This window comes from Choloepus didactylus, chromosome 2 (genome assembly GCF_015220235.1).
Source record: "Choloepus didactylus isolate mChoDid1 chromosome 2, mChoDid1.pri, whole genome shotgun sequence".
Taxonomy (NCBI): Eukaryota; Metazoa; Chordata; class Mammalia; order Pilosa; family Megalonychidae; genus Choloepus; species Choloepus didactylus.
Window position 1 is genome coordinate 225,325,373 of NC_051308.1, and position 16,841 is coordinate 225,342,213.

Below are 16,841 nucleotides of genomic sequence, written 5' to 3' on the forward strand. Positions count from 1 at the left end.
ATATTGTAAACAAAGAAATCATAACCTACATGTTTTTGCAAAGTAACAGGTGAGAACATGTGTATTTTTCCCCAGACAGCTTTTGGCCTCCAGACAAAATAAAGAAACATACACTTCACAGAAAAAAGAAAAAATAGTGCCTAGGCAGTGGGCATCAGATTTGGACATGGTGACTAGAAACCATGGATAGGTAAAGAAAATTTCCAGATTTTGAACAAAGTAATACGGAATATGAGTTTATGAAATCGTGATCCTGAGGCCCCTCCCCATATGTAAATGAAGTCTAAACCCAGAACTAAAGGTTTTTCTATTCAGCTGCCTGTCCAGACCTAGAGTCAATGCACCAAAAATGATTTTATGTTACTATACAATACCACTTTACTTTAATGTTAAAATTGAGAAAATAATCTGAGTACTCTTCACAGATTATGACTACCTATTAAACCCCCTTTCACTGACTACTTGTGTAGTAAATACCTCACTGTAATTGAGATATAAAAAAAAAAAAAAAGTTGAATTTGCCTTTCTAGATAACACCACACTGGGGGGAGATGTAGCAGCAGGCTGGCCAATCAGAAATCCTGGTCTAATAATGCTCATTAAAATGTGTGGTCGAAATTTTGCCCAACCCCATTTCCTTCATTTCTAACCATTTAAATCTGATCAGAACAACCTCAGGACATGTTAACCTACAGACGGCTCCTTAAAATCTGGTTGCCATAGCAGCTTTTAAGAACTTTTCCCCTACTACTCACCTTTCAGGTGAGGCAGTTCATTTCAGCCCTAAGCACCAGAGGCCCAAAAACAAATGGATCCTATAGTTTTTCTCCATGCATATTTTAACACTAAAGGAACAAACCCCAATGGACCACAAAACTTTTACACTTGGATTAATACAGCATTCTACTTGCCTGGCAGGATCACAGATCATAAATTCCTCAGAAATCAATCTGCAGAATAAAGCAAGGACAATACTCAGAGGAAACCTGCCTAGAGCCTAGATTAAAAAACCAAATCAGCTTTTAAGAGGACACCATGTCCTTCCCTTGAGAGCACAGTGTGGCCAAGAAGGAATTAAAACAGAATATGAAGTTCTCATATAAGATATCAAATGAAAAATCTTCAGCGGGGAAAAAAGGTAACTAGTCTCATATTAATAAAATGATCCCTTGTCACAATGACACAAACTTTCATAATTTACCCCAACTCTAACCAGCCCACAACTAGTATTTTTCTCCACCTGTCCAATGCCAGACAGCACTGCTAAAAACAAAATGCTTTATAAAAACTCTGTTCAACAAACCCCAAGAATTTAAGATAGGAAAGGTAAACCTCTACCCAAATTTACAAAAAGACATTGCGTACAAATAAATACCCAGCTACTTCATACTTAGACAGAGGGGGGGCAGCAACAAATGACTATGCACTATGTAGCAAAATGAAGAGAAAACGTAATTTTTTATGTGTTTGATTTTTACCTTTACCTGAAGTTCTCCCTGGAGAGACAGAAACACGACTTTTTCTGGTACGGTTTGACTGCTGGGGTGTTGGGGAATGACGAGGTTTTGGTGGTGGAGTTGCTGGAGGTGAAGGTCGGTGCCTTCGCCTTGGAGGACTCGCTGAAGGAGATAACCTACGAGTTTTTCGAGGGGGACTGGATGTCCTCTTGGGAGGCTTCTTTGGTGGTGACCGGGAACGAGAGGAAGATGATGATGAGCTACTCCCAGACAAGGATGCTGATGAGCGCCTTCTTCTATGGATGAAAGTATTCATATTCACTAACTGCACAGTTATGAAGAATGGCCTTACAGGTATGTACAGTTCACACAAAAATACACAGCTACTTTTTTTTTTTCCAACTTTTGAGTTTATGTAGCTAAGCACATTAAATGATTCCCCCCTCCCAAATGGGAAATGAAACCATGACCTAGGACATGAAACAGCTAATTCTGAGACTAATCATCAACAACCAATACTGAAAAATGCTTCTATTTTAGGTGTCTCCCTAGTTATAAAGGATGCCAAGTCAAATGCCATAATAAAATAACTAACCAGTCTCTTTCTTCCTTAGGATTGGTATCAGTGTTTTGGAGTTTGCACATAAAATTTAGGTAACAAAATTATTATCCACTTAATAACACACAGTGCCAAGCAACCTTTAGGCTGCATTAAAAAAAAAAAAAAAAAAAAAAAAAAAAGATGTGCAAGATTAGGAATTCATTTAGCTACATAAACTTAGAAGCAGGGGACTCTCGAATTCTGCGGCAAAATTTGTGGTAGGTTCTGTTGTAATTATGTGTACCTGCAGAATTCACCTTTGGCAGAAGAATTCCTGAGAACCTGAAAAAAAGAAACCCTACCTTAAGTGTGAGATAAAAACTGGCTGAAAGGGAATCTTACACAATCTGCAAAATATTTTGACTGCTAGATGGCTCAGTAAGCACAATTAAAACATGCTGTTTGCAAAACTCCAATTTAAGAAATAACTGTTTCCACTAATCTTGTACTAAAAAGTTCCAGCATTACTTTTCTCCTAAGGAGAAATCAATTTTGGGAAAGTATAATGCCTGAACGGACTGACCATTTACATCACTAGTCTCATCTATGGATTTTTAATAGTGGTGATACTATAGTTCAATGTAGCTTGACAACCTCCCTATGCAAAAATGAACATGTATATGTATTTATTATGGGGTCCCTGAAAAACGTAAGTCTGCAAAAGAAACCTTTCATGCAGCTTATTTGATGTTTATCCTCTTTATGTTCAAGTTGATTGGTTCCCTGAGAAAACCTTCAAGACTGGGAAAAAAAATTCTATCAAGTATAACCTGAAGCAAAATCATCACAGTTCCTTCCAAAAACAGGTGAAACGTTTTAAGAGGACGTAAAACTGCTACTAATGCACCAAGCCTCTAAGAGCAGATTTAGCCACTATTCTCTTTTTGTTGAAAGCAAAGAGATTCACACATTTTACCCTTATGCTAATTTTAGAATGATTTAAGGAGAAAAAAAAAATTGGTACTAGCAGGTTAGACTTACGCCTAGTCTCTTCATAAATAACTATAGAGACCAAAGTACTAACAGTTATTTCTGTGGAATGGGATTATGGGGAACTTTTACTTTGTTATTTATTTCTGTTTGAACTGTTTATGTTATGAACTCATTACTTCTACTATTAGGAAAAAAGTATAATGCAATAATGGATTACTTTAATACTGGTAAAAAGAAGCTTACTGGCTCTGTAACTCACTACTTTTCATTAACAGTGATAAGTTAAAAGCCAAAAGAGCCAAGGTGGCCAATTCCCATACTCACTGGCAGGATTTCTTGGTGGAGACCGAAAGACTAAGAGTTAATGCGTAGTACCAATAAAATGGAAATGTCCAGCTCTGGACTAGATGTTTTTCACAGCACAATAACAGCATTACATTTCAAATGACATACGCTCTTTAAAAGACTAACATCACACTTATGAGTTTTTCTTTCTTCCAGGGGGACACATTCAAAAATTATGCTAAAACAAACATATGACACACTTTCAAACACTTCACACTTCTAGATTTAAAAAAAGAGAAAAATCTCACCGTCTCACTGGAGATCTACTCCTTCTATGCCTTGGTGGAGGAGGCATTCGTCTTGGTGGAGTTCTTCTCCGAGGAGAAGGCCTCCTTCTTGGGCTTGGCCGCCTTCTAGGTGAATATGATCTGCCATACAAACAGAACAAGGACCTGAATAAATCAGGAGCAAGGAATGAATTCCTTGACATAGTTTTTCTCAATAAATTTCAAGGGACACAGTTTTCCATTAACATAGCAATTTTCATTGTATACAAAAACAAGTGTCTTCAAATTCTCCATGTAAATCCAAATAACACTTGTTCTGTTGTTTGAAATTACTACCTACCTAGGAGAGTAGTACATAAACGCTAAGATCTACACTGATCTTAAAGCCACAACTCACCTTGATCGGGATCTATGGCGCCGTCTAGGTCGAGTATGAGATGGAGAGCGGGAACGAGTCCGGGACCTTGATTTGGAACGTGACCGAGATCTTGGTCGAGTCTTTTCCTTTTCCTTTTCTTTTTTGGAATTTTTTTCTGGAGAAGGTTCTTTAGGTTCTGGTACAGGTTCAGGCTTGGGAACTTTCAGGATGTCACTGTGGAGAAAAAGTTTTTTCCCCTAAGACTTCTAAACCATAAAATAGTGTAATAAAATCACTTCTTTTAAATAGTTTTCAAAATCTATGAAGATGTCTAACCCCAAAAGATGTATGTATTGACCAATGAAATTCAGTAAGCAACTAAATTCTGACCATATACATTTTTAAAAAGTACAAAGATGTCCATGATACATTAAGAGGAAAAAAGCAAGTGAGAGTATATGAAATATTGGAAACAATACACCAAAAGATAGCAGTGATTACCTTTGGGTTGACCTACACAATTTGAATTTCTTTCCAGAAAGTTAATTTTATAATTTTAAAAATCAAATGGAGGAAAATAATCAAGTAATTTTATGCTTTTAACTGAGAGATCTGTCACATCTGTAGCCACTAATAACCACTTAAAACTGTGATATTTCTAAATGAACTTTCATGAACTTGCCTAGTAGAAGTGGCTTCTTGTACTGAAGGTTCTTTTACTTTTACTGAAGGTTCTGGGAGCTCTGGAGTTTTCTCCTTCTTTTCTGGAGCAGGGGAAGGACTCCGGCTCTTGGTTCTGTGACGGGGAGATCGAGAATGACTGCGCTTTCTCTCTCTCCTGACAGGGGAAGATCGTCTTCTAGGGGAAGGAGATCTGGATTTGCGTCTAGGATGAAAGCAAATTTTTTCAGGTTTTTTGAATAACATGGACTGGGGTCAGGGTGAAAGGGAGGGGCAAGGATTTATCTTTTTAATTATACCATTGTTTGTCTATATTGGAGAAGCTCCCTATGGAAATAGGATAGCTATTCTATCTTTTCTATTGATAGGATAGGGCAATAAGTCCAGAAAGGCAAGCAAATGAAGGATAACAACATTCTCAACTATAACCATTATAGAGAAGAGGAAAGTACTGATCTGGGAGGACTCTAAACTTACGTTCTTAATCATTCCCAGAGATGAGAAGAATAATGACCAACTTTTTAGAGGAAGAGGATGCTTAAAAGTAAACAGTGATACTCTTTAACAATAAATCAGATCCAATCAAATATAGATTTAGATGCAGTCTGATTCCACCAGAGTTCATCACACAGAGCTTAGGTAGGCTAGAAAAATGACTAGAGCAACTAAAGTGATACGTTCTTCAGAGAAGAGAAATATATCAAACTTGCATGAAACAGCATTTTTGGACAAGAGGAAGCCCCTCTTCTTCCTTTTCAATAGTAGTTCATCTAACTTGAAAGTGTTGTTGTTTTTTGTTTTTTTTTTTTTTAATTTATAGTGAAGGAAAATAGATCTGGTTCACTGATACTCAAGTACATTATGAGGACTTGTGTTTAACTGCAAAAGAAGTACTGCTTCCCTGACAAGTAAGTTTCAACATCAAATATATACATGAAGGGACTAAGAAATTACTTCCTCCCTTTACTAACTGCTACAGAGATTAATGAAAGAAATAAACAGAACCCTAAAAATGAAAAGCCTAATGGAATTCTCACCTTTCACCACAAATACAGTAGAAGCTGAGTCGTGGATTTAAAAATGTGAACCTAACAATAGTCTCTTTGGAAGGAAGAAGAAAACAAATAAATAATCTGAAGTTTGGGTTCAGTACAACCATCTGAGAAAAGCAGAACAGGGAATTAGGCGGATATAATATGAACAGCTAATGGGTACAGAGTTCTAATTAAAAGGAAATAGAAAAAGAATGAATGAGTGCATTAAAAAATAGCTCAAATTAATTAAATGTGATATTTAAACTAAAGCAATATGGGAAAAAAATTCTAGATTTTGATTTAGGAATTAAGAGTTGGATAATGCACTAAGATTTTAGGAACAATTATTACAGTCAAATGAGCTGTGTCTCAGACAAAAGACAAAATATTTTTTTAACCCAGAGGAAAGTCACAGCTCACCATGAAAATCCTATGATTGAAGGAAATTCCCTTTATAGTGCTACTACATTCCTTTTTTAAATAAGTACGTTTCTACACACAGAATTCCTTAAGGCCTGAGGTATCCATGAAACATTAGGTATGCATTTATGGTACTTACCTTCTTGGGCTTCGGGACCTTTCCCTTTTTTCTCTGCTGCTTTCTTTTTCTTCCTTATCCCTCTTATCTTTGTCTTCATCTTGCTTTTTCATAGATGCCAATTTTTCTTGTTCAATCTGCAAAATCAGGTTTTCAAAAAACATGGTTGAACATCTGAGAACAAGCAAACTGAAGACTACCTTTCATGCATGATAAATGCCAATGCTCTTGTCATTTCACCAGCCTCTGCTTATAAACAAGACTGTTCTTCATCTTTATTACAGAACACACTAAGATTGGTATCAAAGTCACTTATTTATAATATACTGAATAATAATTTGCTGAAAACTAATCCCTAACATAGTGAACTAAAGAGATGTTAACAGTGAACTGAAGAGACATTACCATTTCCAAGTGTACTTAAAAAAAAAAATCATTTTCATATTCATCTTATTCTTCTGTGATCTATCACCCATATCAAGAGCTTTTGCATTAAGTGCAAATTTTCTTGAAGCTAGATGCATTCATATGGTTAAATTTTTTTTTTCTACCAAATTACTGCACTCTGGGAAAATGACATTCTAAACTCAGTGTTCAAGTTGGAGGGAGGAGTGGTGGACCAAAGCTGAATGATCAAAATTTATTACGGCAGAGCAAAACAGTACTCCAATTCTAGCGGCATCATGTAAAATTAAAGAGTCTAGATACCACTTTTTCAAAGAAAAGATCATAACCTGTCTCTGTTTTATTTCTTCTTTCTTCAGTTCTAGAAAAGCAGAAGGAATTCCAGCAATGTTTTCTTGTGCACTTAACAGCAGGGGCCACAATTCTCCCATAAATTCTCTAGCATTTTTTCCATTCAAAAACCCAGTCAGGTTGATTTGCATCATTTTGGAGTCTGGATTCTGCAAAAAGACATGACAGGAAGAGAAACAGGTTACTTCAAAACGAACAGACAAACAAACCTTAAACTCATTTAAATTAGTATTTTTAAAGTCTACCATAGGGGCTTAGATTCATATATATTCCTTACTATTTAAAAAAAAATTTTTTTCCCTACTGGCTTCTCAGCAATACAATCTCTACCAGAGATTATCAATTTCTTTCTCACTACCAAAAGCTCAGAGCAGCCTGTTAATCCTTTGTGGATTTCATAAGTATTTTTGGACTGTGTGGCTGTTAGTGGGTATTACATTTACTAACTTTAAAAACCATCATGGAACATCCATAAATTCTTGCACTTACTAATAAGAAAAGTGTTTGCTACCGTGGAAATTTCTCCCCAGTGAGAAATGGAAAAATTATAATAACTGTTTACCTTTCTAACACTACAGATAGCTTTAAACTTTCTAGAAAATATCTATTGTCCAGTTACAAAAACTAACAAGTTATGCATGCAATCTGTGACTTTTGAAGACTAAGCTGAACGCCTAATTACCACAATAAGGAAAATCTAGTACACAATGCCTCAAATTCTCAACTGTCCACAAAGGGCTAAGAGGTCAAGATTTCTAAAACATAATCGGGTTTTTAAATGCTAAATCTGTTGGTCAAGCAACAAGGTCCATATAACAAGCACAGCTCAATAGCACAAAGCAGTACAGATTCCAGGTGTCTTCAGTTTCTTCTTTGAACCTTGGGGGTTTGGAATCGCCAAGTCCCCTGTAGAGAAAGATGTTCCCTTGGCTTGCTTCCGACTCCCTACTGCAACTCAACCACCTTGAGTTTAATGTTATATCATTTATCTAAATTGCAAAAGACGAACAAGCAATAATGAGTACACAACCACAAAAAAAGAAAAGATTGTTTTAAAAAGTTCTAAACTTTAATCTCATGCTCACTACAAGGGGAGTACTACCAGATACTTAGGTTTTAAAAATGCACTAAAATACAAATCAGTCAAGCATTTCTCTTATAAAATCTGTATTTAATTATCATTTAAAAAACCATTCTACCATGTTCCTGGTTTTCTAAGTAAAACATACATACTTTAAAAGAAGTGCTTTTAAAAAATTAAATAGCCTTTTAAAATATCCAAAACTATTAACTATGAAATTATTTTAAAAATAGAAATACCTTATCAGTTGACATGCCAACTGTTCTGTCAAAACACAAGAGTGAACTCTTTGGGAAAAGGATTAATGTAAAAGCAAATTAACATTAGTATATTTGACAAAAGGTCATATGGTACATCTTATTGTCCTTTGGGTTGCTGTGGCAAAAGAGCCAATTATCTTAAAATAAAAATGTTCTTAAACAACAGTTCTGTCATCTTAGAGTATCTCATGTATACAGAAAGCAACAATTTGTTCTAACAATGCTGCCAATTTCAGTCTGAAGTTTAACTGTAACATAAACAAAAAGCCTAAACAAACTTGGGGCCTAAAATAAACTTGATGACTAGCTGACATGCAGCTAAAACTAAAGAACTTAGTTCCTTGTTTTAAAAAGAATATCCAATCAAACCAGAACTGCCCCTCATGTGCGACATAAACGTCCATTTCATAATAGTATTTTTAAAAGAGCAGTGTAAAGCTTTACCCAATTGCTCTTTCCTGATTGTGTTTTGTTGTTGTTGATGTTCGGCCACTTTACACAACTCACCTCCAAACAAACACTGCATCATCAAGGGAGTTGGGTCAGAGCGACATTGGGACACTCACTCTGCTGTGACCTAATAAGGTGATGGTGCTATACTTCAGACGCAAGGAATAACTTCCATTTTGGTTCAGGCCTTTTAAATCATAAATCACATTATCATTAGAAAATTGCTGTCAAAGTAACTTAACATGTAACAGCAAAATTACAAACAATAAGTTTGATTTTTCAGCTGTGTAGCTTTCACAACTATGCACCTTCACTAAACTTCCAGCCTTAACAGTTGTTTACAAAGTGAATTCTTTTCACAACAAACATTGTAAAACAACCCTCCTATTTGTACTCCATAGAAAAAATTCAGTTTCCACAGATTACAAAATTATGTCACATAATCAGAAATAAGAGCCATCTGTGTATTATTACCTTCACTTCCAGCTGGTTGAATATAAACTCAATCACAACATCATCTTCAAATCCAAGGATTTCCGTTACTCGTTTTGTTATCCAAGGCTTTATAACCTCCAAATTTACTTTGCTCATGTCCACCTGTTGAAAAAAAAAATTATTAAGACTTCATAATCCTAAAAGAAAGCTCAAGTGAGTTTTGTATAACAAAGTTCCTTTTAGCATATGGAATTTTTTTGTTTCGCATGGTACAATTTGGCTCATTCTTATTTGGTTATGCTGTGTGTGTACAGTGGCTAAAAGGTGGCATGTGTTCAATTATGTTTTCCTGAGATTCATGTTACTGTGCATCTCCAGAACAACTTAAACCGATAGTTCTAAAATGATGCAAAAAACTCTAATCCAGAAGAATACCTTTTTTTCTAGGCATTCTGCAAATTTCAGCTGCTTCAGTAGCTTCTTCTGTTTGTTGCTGAACCGATTATCCTGTTCTGCACTAGTTCCCTGCAGAAAGAGAAACACAATATTCTAATTAAGGGTTCAAAGTTAAATTCCTATCTTCTGTCAGCTAATCACAGCTATGATGTTATAATCAAAATAGGATAATCAAATAAACAGAAACACCATAGCTAATATTCATAGGCACAGAATATATACTCTTTCTCAATGTAGCTGACATTTTGAAAACTTGACTCTACTTACAAACTAAATACATGCTCACTATAACAAGTCAACAATAAAGCAGTATACAGCACAAAGTTAACACTTTCCCATAACTAATATTAGGTATAATGTGTATCCTTTCACACATTTTTCAGCTCATATGGACATTAAAGGCTTTTTTTGTTTAAATACAACACACTGTAACACATTTACTCTGCTTTTTAATATATACTTTCAAACAAGAGTATTATATTTCATTCTCTGAAAGCCAATAGCATGCTCGCAAATCTGTATGGCAACGCATATAAATGGGGAATAGGTTTAAAAAAACACTCTTAGGATTGCGTTTTCAGTATTCTACCACTTTAAGAGTACAGAATGTGCAAAAAATACATGCTTCCCTTAACAAACTCATTTTCAGCAAAGAATTTGGAAAAATGAGAGCTTATAACTACATCAGACCACCAACTGATCAGTAATTAGTCTTTGTGTTTTATCACTCCTACTGGCCCAATCCAACATGGAAGTAATCGGTTGTGTGATATGAAACCTCCTGATTGTTTCATTGAGTTGGCCACTGTCCTTGGAAAGTGATCAAGAAAATTCTGTTTCGGAAAGCAGAGAGCCTGGCGATTCAAATCCTAAATCTGCCACTATTTAGCTTTAGGACCCTGAAGCAAGTTAGCTTCTCTGAGGTTGTTTCCTCACCTGCTAAAATCAGAGTAATGAAATCTATCTTGCAGGGTTATTGTGTATGTCAGAAATTATACACGTAAAGTTTCTGGTATGTGGCAAAAAGTTCAGTAAACGGAAGCTATCATTTCTGTATCTTAACTGAAACAGGTCATTATCTGGCAGGCAGTTTACTATAAAGATAACTACAGTAAAATCTTTTAATTCTGACATTATTTCTGGTCAAAAACTCTAAGGAATTGTAGGCACTATATAAAAAAAAAACTGCACCTTTTTACCAACACCAAAAGCAAACTTCACTTTTAAATGTATACATCAAACACCTTGCTCCTTTTCTATTGGAACTCCTTTCCACAGTGAACATTTGTCATAACCAAAAGAAAAGGCTTCTATTTTTGTTTAAAATATTACTTGCACACAACAGAAAATACTGATGATTTACTAAAAAATACTTTGCTGGAAATTACAAAATGGACACTCATCAGCTATGTGAATATTTGATAAGCTCTCTCATTTGAAACCAAATTCCAAAAATAACTTTAGTATGGTCTGCTTAATATATGAACAGTCAAGTAACTGGTTGTTGTAAGTCAAGTATTTGGAAGAACACTGCAACTTTTGATGCCCAGTTGTCTGTCAAAAGTTAATTAATCTTTACCAAAGTCCTGGCCTTCCCCTCTTTTGATTTCTTCTTTAAAACCACACGCCAAACTATAAAATGAAGTGTAGATTTTGGCATATACCAACTTGTCTCTTTGGTCTTTCTGCAACTAAAGAGTTTGGAAACTGATGGGATCATTGGTGCTCAATTATAATCCTGTTAACATTACTTCCCACCCATCTGGACCTAGACCGGGTGCTAATTTCCTGCAGTAGTGGAATATGGGACAAACGGGCTTCAACCAGAGCCTGAAATAGTCTGGGCCCTGGGGATCAAGTACGACGAGGTTAACTTTCCTGCCTGGAAGCGATGGGCGCGCAGCTCCAAGAGAACGTAGGTAAGAGTCAGCTTTTCTCCAGCAGACTCCAAAAAAGGGTAACAAACGATAGTGAGGGTGGGGGAGTAGTTTCACTCCATAACCCTATGTCCACACACACGCACACCTCTCTATAGTAAACTCTGCCCTCAAAATTTTCAAGTTCAAACGTTCTGACTACATATTATCCGAGTTCCCCTCCTTGAAAGGAGATCAAAACGGGCGGGAGTTCCCGCGAACTCTGAACCGGCGCCTTCGCGGAGGCTCAGGACTAGGAGAGAAAACAGGGGAAAATGCAGGCAGGGAAGTCCGCTTTCACAAGAGAAGCCGCTAAACGCTCTGTGCAGTCCTCTTTCCTTTAAGACGATCCTCTGGGGCGATATACCCCCAAACTATACTCTCCACTATCCTCCCGCCGCCAGTCACCTCAAGGTTTCCCTCCGACCTCCCCCTAGAGACTTCCTCCTCGCAGCTCGGCTAGGCCCCAGGCCCGGCAGCGCGCGCAGCGCTTGGCCTGCAGGCCCCACCGGGCGGGAGGGCGGGCGGCGAGACACCGCTCCGGCCCATTCCCGCCGCCATTTTCCGGCGACCGTCGCCGCCGCGTAGGGGGGACGATCCCGGAGGACGACACTGCGCAGGAGCGCACGGGTCTGCGCCGCAGGACACGGAGAAGAGTCCGCAGGCGCCCGAAGCCCTCGGAATCTTCGAAGCCTCCCCTCCCTGACCATCCAATCCCGAGTTTAGGCCTCATCGACAGGTCCCTCACCTCACCCCAGATCCCCGCGCTTCTACTTACGCGAAAGAATCCCGCGTCCATCTTGCTGCCTCGGTCGGAGATCGCTCCCTATCCCAAGGTGCACCGCGCCGCCGCGACGGAAGGCGGGACTGGCAGAAAGAAAACCGAGCGCCAGGACGCAACGTGCGCTGCCTTCACCTGCCCCGCCCCAGACACGAGGCCGCGCCTGCTCAATGAGGTGAGGGCCCGCCACGCGTGCGCACGCGCGTTCGAAGGGCAGCCGGCTGCCTGCCTCCGAGGCTGCTAGTAGCCAGTGGGGGAGGCGAACTTTGCGGACGCAACCAATGAGAGCAAAAGGGAGTCATTGGGCTAGCTCGCTATGTGAATCCTTTTGTGGCGCGTGACTAGCCTCGTTCGCGTACCGTGACGTGACCCATCCTTCGACACGTAGTAGAGGAGGCCTCCTGCCCTGGGGCTCCAAGGAGCGATTGAAGAAAAGGGCTATTACCTCAGAGTGACGGTAATGAGGCGGGCCTTGCGCAGATGACGAGCCTGCGGCCTTCCTTGTCATTGTGAAAGTCGTGAATGTGTTGGTTTTACGAGTTTACCGATAGTTAAGATGGATTCTAAAATAGTTGCACTAGGTTTTATAAATGAAGTCCGCCTTCTAGCCCAATTTCCTGTGCTTTCCCCCGTGTGTACACAACTCACCCATTTTTTAGGAAGCTGTTAAGTGTCCATTAGCTCAGTTTCGGTTTCAGCTTCCGGGTAACCACGTTAAGGAGCGGGAAGCTGAGCAGAGAGCCTTGGCCCTCGGGCTGCATGTCGGGGCCCAAGGAGAAGCCACAGGCCTCCCGGGGTGGAGCTCATGGCTTCGGCCTCCCCCGCCCATGGGTGTCTCCTCAGCACCTTCGCTTTGGCTGGGAGGGCCTCCAGGACTGGATTCCCTTTGCCAAATGTTCACTGAGCGCTTTCTCCCCCTTCTTGCGTTTCTGAGGGAAAAATACAAGTGTCTCTTTAGAAGAAAGGCTTTCTGTCCACCCCACTTCCCCCCATACAAAAATTCTCACCTTTTCGTGCTTTGTCTTCACGTCATGTATCACACCTGAAAGTGTGTACTTGTTTAGTGTCATGGCTTTAAATAGTAACTGTATACTGACGACTTCCAAACATCTCCAGCTCAGACTTCTCTTTTGAACTTCAGACTTGTGTAGGCAACTGCCTCCTTGACACTTCCACTTGGACGCCTGATAGACTTAACAGATTTAACCTAACTAGGAACTTAACTTCTGATCTTATGATCTACCAACACTACCACCCCCCCGCCCCACCCAGGTGAAAAAAACCCAACCCTGCTCTTCCCCAAACCTTTCCTGTCTCAGTTGATGGCAGTATCTTTTCTTGTGGTAGCACACGAACTTTGATACTATTCTTGACTTCACTTTCTCTTGCATCCCACTTCCAAACTGTCAGGAAGTGCCCTCTGCTATAATCCTGGTCCAGGGAGCCATCATCTCTTGCCTGAACTTCTGCAATAACTTCCTAATGGGTCTCCCTGCTTTTATCCTTGCCACTACTGAGTTGTACTTCTATTTGGAAGTCTGTTGAACATAGAGCCATCCTGTTAGAAAACCTCAGTTGGACATGTCACTCGTCCACTGAAAAACTTCAGTGGCTCCTCATTTTTTGCTTAGTAAAAGCCAAAATCCTACCTTATTCCTAGATCCCCACCATTTCCTCTTTGACCTCATCTCCTAGTACCAGGCTTTCTCCTGCCCCTAGGCCTTTGCACTGTGGTTGTAACTTCTGTCTAGAATCTACCCCCAGATATCTACTTGGCAAACTTCAAGTTTATATTCAAATATCACCTATTCAATGATGCCTACCCTGACTGCCCCATTGAAAATTGCTCACACTCCCTCTCTGCACCCCTGATGCCCCTTACTGTATTTTTTCCATAGCATTTGTCACCTTTTAATGTATGTTTACATATTTTGACTGTTTATTATCTAAGTTCTCTAAAGACAGGACTTTTTGTCTGTTTTGTTGATTGATGCATCCCTAGTACCTAGAACAGTAGTATAGGCTCAATAAAAATATGTTGAGTGAATTATTGAAATAAAGCTTTGTTAGAGGGTCAAAGAGGGGGAAGTGATTAGCTCAAGGCCTCCATAGAACAAGCCACATGACCACAGGGAACTATGAAATAACAAGGTCCCACATATTCTCTATGATTCTAGTCATTCTGTTTTATCCTTCCTTCACTGTCTGCTCCTTTGCTGTCAGTTCTGTAAATCCTGGTTTTCTTCTTAGTTCTGTCATTGACACTTTTCTCCCTTCTGTCAGCACAGGTACCTGTATGTACTCTCTTGGTTTTGATTACCTTTCAAACATATATATCTTAGGCACAGGTCTGTCCTGGACTCATATTTTCAGTTCCTGCTAGACATGTTCACTTGGATGTCCTGTATGCACCTCAAACTCAACATGACCCAATCTTAATTCATCTTTTTTCCACCCACTCTCAACTTTGTTTTCCCATTCTCAATGACTATCAACTTCTATCCCTGGTATCATTCTTCTCTCCCTCACTCTCCACAACCAGTCACCAGTCTTGCCACTTGCTTCTCTTTTAAGATTGTGAATCTACTTACCTGTAGCCCCATTACATCTTTAGTTTAGGCAACTGGATTATTCTGTGGATCATTGCAACGACCTATTAACTGTTTTCCCTACCTTTAGGGTTGATATCTCCACCCTATATCCTGAGTGATTATTCTACAATGATAATTTTGATCCAGTCATTCCCAGTTTAAAACCTTTCAGTGGCAACCCATCATCCTCCAGATAAGGTCCAAGCCAGCTAGTGTGGCCACAAAGCCTTTTATGATTTGTTCACTGCTCCCTTCTCCAGACTCATTACATTGGTCAGTCCTCTTCCTTCCACATCCATCACTTCTAAGCTGCAGCCACACTGAATTACAGACACTTGTTTAATTATGAACAGGTCTGTATGTTAAATCTAAAGTGATGAAGAGGTGACTCAAATGTCACCTCCTCAGACAAGCCCTTTCTGGCCAGCCTTCCTAAAATAGCAAACAACCTCTCTCTCCTCACTCTATCCTACTCTGCTTTCTTTTTCTTAAGTAGACATTATCTATTTTGTTTACATAGCAACTGTCTTGTTCCCGTATGTTTTTTTAAAAAGTCACTTTGGGGGAAAAGACCTTGCCCATCTTGTTCACTATTACAGCCTCGATGTCTAGAACAATATCTAACACATTCTTTGAGCTCAATAAATGTTTGTAGAGTGAATACACGAATACAAGTCTAAGGCTCAGTCCCTAAAAGCATTTCTACCAATGAGTGAGTCTGTTCTTTGAAATGTTACAATTAATGATTTTATCCAGAAGAGTCCACACTGAAAAATCTGCTGTGGCAGATCAGCCCCCTTCCTGATCTCAGCAGGTATAGTGGAGAATTACTTAGTACTGAAGGTACCTGCAGACACTTATGCTGTGTAGATAGAAATATGCCTTAAAGCCAAGCATCCATCCCCATACAGCCACTTGTTTCACCACTGCTGTTTTGCTAGATCTGATCTTTACATCCTCAAGTTAAAAAAAAATTAAAAAAAAAACACTCTAAGCATTCTCCTGAAATTAAAAGCTCAAACACTTTTCATTTTAGCAACTGCTTTTCCTTATTGCTTGCTCATAGCTGTTGATGGCAAAGGTGTTTCACCTGTTGCCTATTCCCTCTGTCCTTCAGAGTTGCTCCTACTGAAAATGACTCATCCTTTAGGCAAGTACAGCTTTTATTATTTTCTCACCATTTTCAGCTTTTGTTTTCATCTTCACTTTGTTTCCAGCAATTGTATGTTCCTTTCAACTCTGCTTTTGTGTTTCCTGGATATAACAGGGCTAACAATCTTCATAAATTACTGTAAGAACTAAGCGCAAACTTACTGAACAAGCTATAGGACTAAAATAATCCATTAGGCTGAGATGAAAATGACTGATGGATAGAAGCTGATGCACTTTGCTGTGGAGGGTGTCTTGGGCACATCAATGAGTGTATTAGTTATCTATTGCTGCATAACAAATTACCTAGAAAATTTAGCAGCTTAAAAAATAAACATTTGTTATCTCACACTATTTCTGTGGATCAGGAATCCGGAGTGGCTTAGTTGGTTAGTTCTGACTCCAGGTCAATATATTGGCCTGAGTTACAGTTATCTGAAGGCTTAACTGGAGCTGGAGGATCTGTTTCCAAGATGGCTCACTCACAGGGCTATTCAAAAAATGACTCAACTCCATGCCACGTTGACGTCTTTGCAGGGCTGCTTGAGGGTCCTCATGATATGATAGCTGGCTTCCCCCAGAGCAAGTGATCCAAAGGAGAGCAAGGCAGAAGCCACAATGTCTTTTATTATCTAACTTCAAAAGTTACACACCATCGTTTCCACTAGATCTTATCGGTTACACAGATCATCCCTATTCAGTGTTGGAGGTGAACTACTAAAGGACATGAATACTAACAGGCAAGGATTGTTGGGTTTCATCTCGGAGGTGGTATACCACTGTATTGTAAGT

General features: G+C 39.1%; 1 protein-coding gene and 1 long non-coding RNA gene across 18 annotated transcripts in view; one reads left to right on the forward strand and one right to left on the reverse strand.

The window, feature by feature from the left end:
• The window catches only part of SRRM1 (serine and arginine repetitive matrix 1), a 29,103-nt gene extending 16,723 nt beyond the window's left edge, over positions 1 to 12,380 (reverse strand). For 2 of the 17 annotated variants that reach the window (XM_037828150.1, XM_037828145.1), the window contains exons 1-9: positions 12,307 to 12,378; positions 9,592 to 9,681; positions 9,196 to 9,318; positions 6,909 to 7,079; positions 6,196 to 6,311; positions 4,604 to 4,807; positions 3,961 to 4,155; positions 3,585 to 3,704; positions 1,485 to 1,753 (exon numbers count right to left, since the gene is read on the reverse strand). In XM_037828150.1, the coding sequence (XP_037684078.1) occupies positions 1,485 to 1,753; positions 3,585 to 3,704; positions 3,961 to 4,155; positions 4,604 to 4,807; positions 6,196 to 6,311; positions 6,909 to 7,079; positions 9,196 to 9,318; positions 9,592 to 9,681; positions 12,307 to 12,327 (1,309 nt within the window). In that variant the 5' untranslated portion in view covers positions 12,328 to 12,378. The other 15 variants (XM_037828153.1, XM_037828152.1, XM_037828144.1 and 12 more) reach the window with 15 other exon arrangements.
• A 132-nt stretch (positions 12,381 to 12,512) lies between these two features.
• LOC119527771 overlaps positions 12,513 to 16,841 on the forward strand; it is a 34,488-nt gene continuing 30,159 nt past the window's right edge. The window contains exon 1 of the long non-coding RNA XR_005215467.1: positions 12,513 to 12,766. This is a non-coding gene — a long non-coding RNA (uncharacterized LOC119527771). The remainder of the gene's footprint in view (positions 12,767 to 16,841) is intronic.